Consider the following 3,902-nt stretch of genomic DNA (forward strand, 5'->3'; position numbering starts at 1 on the left):
AAAGAGTTCAATCTCGACATTACTACTTCGGATTACAATGACCAAGAGATTGAAGATAATATTGTTCATAACTGTATTGCAAACGAGATTATCCCTTCCCTGCCTCATATCAAGCGTGAGTTCCCCTGCTTATCACTCTCTCAATGAACCACCTTCTTCTTATCTAGGAAAATGACAAGTATTGACTTGATTTATTTCTGCTCATTTTTTTACATTCTTGTCTATTATGACAGATACATGGGGAGATGAATTTCCAATCTCGGAACCAGATTGGGATTTGATCATAGCCAGTGATATACTTCTATGTATGTAAACACCTTTTTCCCATTCTGTTTTATTGGAAAACTATCTATACATATACATTTTTCACATTTGTTTTTTTCGCAGATGTGAAACAGTACCCAAACTTGATCAAGTCTCTGACTTTTCTTCTCAAAACCTACAAACCAACCAATGCCGCTAGTCCAACAGAATGCAAGCTAAATGGTCAGTAGTCCTTTTTTTTTGTCACCACCACTCCCACACACCAAAAGAAGTCTTAACATTTTACTCTTTTACCTGTAGGAGCAGACACAGAACTGCCTCGTCCGGTGTTCTTAATGAGCTGGAGACGAAGAATTGGGAAAGACGATGAGTCTCTATTCTTTACTGGTTGCGAAGAAGCTGGCCTCGAGGTGAAGCATCTCGGAAACCGAGTTTATTGCATCAAGCTGCTTAGAGAAAGCAACCTCTGAATAATAGGTTGACAAACTCATGAGTCTTCCACATATCGTTCGTCTCCGAAACTACCGTTCTGTTTGTTTCTCTGGCAGCTTATTTGGATATGCTTTTTGTGTCAAAGTTATAGGTGAAATGAGAAATTTTCGTTTCTTAACTAATGTTTCCCCTTAATCAATTGAATTGAATGGGTGGACGGAAAAAAAACTGTGATCTCATTTTGTAGTATAATAGAACAATAGGTGGGAAAATTAGTTAAGGAAAGAACATAGAATCAATATTAGCCTTTTCTTTCAAAAATGGAACATAGAATCATATTAGAACTTTAGAGCAACACACACACACATTAAGAATCGCATTCTTGCTTTTGCGGTGAGAAAGTTTGTAATGAAAATAAACTGTGATACTTGGCGTGATACATTATCTTTGTGTACATGAAAGTCTTGGTCAGTGTGTATATTATGTAGTCTGTAGCTTAAAATTAAAAAGGAAAAAGGAAAAGACTTGCAAGTCTTGAATCTGTTGGTAAAACACATGGATCATCTTGACCACGCTGATCATTCCTATCGACTCTTATGCCCAAACGAACGATATGAAAAAGAGAAAGATGGCAAAGTGATAACAATCAGTGGGAGAATCCATCACATAATGAATAGTTCATATTTCATTTCTGAGGCTGAAGAAGAAAAGTGCGATCCAAATCTCCACTCGCTTCTTTGCAAAAACAGAAAAGAAAGTTCAGAAGTGTACGCAACATATAGGTGCTGTGCTTGTGGGCAAAAACTATTAGGTGAAACCTATTACGTCTGCAGCTATTGCGACCTAAACTACCACAACGAATGTGTTGAGTCTCCTTCCGTGTTCCATTCTTCTGATCATCCAAAACATCCTCTTCAACTTGTCTCGATTCCCGGCATGTTTTTCTTTGAACATGATAAACGATGTTTTTCTTGTAGACATCGCCATTGCGAGCTATTTTACTACTGCTCTATTTGTGATTTCTCACTCCATCCAGTCTGTGCGAGAAGTCCAACATCCCTAACTGTAGACAGTCCAAAAAGGCATAAGCATACCCTCCATTACTTTCCCAGGAACTCCGGTCTGGTTTGCGATGTCTGTGCGTTGGTGGACGGTTCCGATTACTCATATGTATGTCTCCTATGCGATTTCTTTGTCCACAAACGATGTCTCGACTTACCATATGTCATAAAGGTATCTCGCCACGATCATCGTCTCGCTTTTACTCCTACTCTTCCTTACAAAGAGCCGACGAAGACGACTGATTGTGGAGTTTGTCATGCGACGATAAACGAAAATTACGGAGGATACTCTTGCACCAGGGAGGGATGCGTTTATGCACTGCATTCCCGATGTGCCATGCAAAGCGATGTGTGTGACCGGAAAGAACTTGAAGGAGAGCCTGAAGAAGTATATGAAGACACTAAAATGTTTGAGGAGAAAGGTGATGGGGTTATACAGCATCGGAGTCATCCGCTTCATCTATTGCGACTTGAAAATATATCCCACCATGAAAGCAAGCCTTGTCAAGCGTGCAGACTTCCTTCTAATTATTGCGGGCACGGCCATGGTGATGTGTACCGATGTTTGCAATGTGATGATTTCATTTTACATAAATCATGTGCATATCTTCCTCGTGTTGTCCAATTTATGCTACACGTTCATCCATTGACTCTAGAACTCAGTTATACCACAACCGGGTTCCGATGTGTGAAATGTCATCGTTACTCATCCGGTTTCGCATTTGTATGTCATCTTCGAGGGTGGTGTGAATATTATTGGGTGGTAGACACTCTTTGTGCTTCTATATGTGAGCCGTTCCATCACCACTCTCATTCACATCCCTTGTTCGTCACCTGCGGTGAACACGAAACCAAAACATGTTCCATCTGTCAATCATCAGAGGAACAACCTTTAAACTGTGTGAAATGCTATTTTGTTTTGTGCTTTCGTTGTGCCACTCTTCCACATAAAGCCAGATACGAACATGATGAGCATTTGCTGACTTTTTCCTACCAAGAAGATGCAAGTGATGAGCTATATGGGTGCGAAATATGCGAGGAAGATATAAACCCAAAGAATGGGTTATATGTATGCAATGAGTGTGGAGTCACACTCCACATCGAATGTTTACTAGGGAGAGATCCCTATGTCACGCCTGGATCATATTGGACGGGTGTTCTTTTCAACACTCATTCAACTCGGCCTATATGTAAAACATGCAAAAGACGTTGTCCTTACAAAATAAAGATAAATTCATCTAGCACAGGCGGCCCATACTGCTCTGTTGATTGCCTTGAAACTGATCATCGCGTGGGAAGAGGCTTCTTTATATAGGTATCATGTATCAAGGATAGGATGGTATCAGAACCATTTCATGTTTTATTTATTTAGAATTTATTCGTAATAAACAGCGTTCATGTAACAATTATTGAGTTTACAAAACACCAAATGTAACACAATTTCATCTATATCTGTGTTTGTCGATTTTCTTTTTAAAAACTTTTTAAGTGTAAAAGCACGTTAAATATATTTATTTTTGACAATTCTAGAATACTAGTGTGTAAACTAAAACTGAGTTGAATTTTGATATCAAACACGTATTTCTACAAACTTTTCGTATTTTTGGAAGGAGAAGGAAAAAACATTGAATTATGGGGTTTTTTTAAATTGCTCCATGTAGCCTAAAGGTAATTATTGATAATGCTACAAGAAATGAACATATAATGGTTTCTCTTCGCAAACGTTATTTTTTTAAGATGTCACATAGATATACAAAATTAATAATTCGGTAATTGTGTGGCTGATTGTTTGTTATCAGAGACATGTAAAATTCAAAATCACTTTTAATTAGTTTATATTTAGGCTACCAGCCTACCACCAAACATATCGATACAGACATCAAATAGTTTTAGAAATTTCGAGGGAGTTTCGCAAGATAAAGACGTAAATTCATGTTTTAATTTGTTTGAGAACGATGCATGATTCGTATATTTCGTGGGGGGAATAAGACACGTAAAGACGACTAGCTAATAAAACTTTGATGAGTCAAGCGTACATAACTCCAATTTTTCGTGTGTTTTCACTTAATTATTCGAAGGTCATCGATATGTAATTTGTTTAATCTACGAGACAGTAATGCTACACTCTATATTTTATTAGTAAAA

General features: G+C 37.9%; 2 protein-coding genes across 2 annotated transcripts; both read left to right on the plus strand.

The window, feature by feature from the left end:
- LOC104710000 lies at positions 1-1,017 on the plus strand (the record flags this gene model as incomplete). The annotated part of the gene is made up of 4 exons (XM_010426526.2): positions 1-115; positions 234-305; positions 388-486; positions 565-1,017. Coding segments are annotated over 4 exons (456 nt in total), but the record flags the coding sequence as incomplete, so codon positions are not given.
- LOC104708996 lies at positions 1,227-3,187 on the plus strand. Its single transcript, XM_010425655.1, has one exon. The coding sequence runs from the start codon at positions 1,252-1,254 to the stop codon at positions 3,070-3,072; it is 1,821 nt and encodes a 606-aa protein (XP_010423957.1). The 5' UTR covers positions 1,227-1,251; the 3' UTR covers positions 3,073-3,187.

This window comes from Camelina sativa, chromosome 8 (assembly GCF_000633955.1).
Source record: "Camelina sativa cultivar DH55 chromosome 8, Cs, whole genome shotgun sequence".
Lineage (NCBI taxonomy): Eukaryota > Viridiplantae > Streptophyta > Magnoliopsida > Brassicales > Brassicaceae > Camelina > Camelina sativa.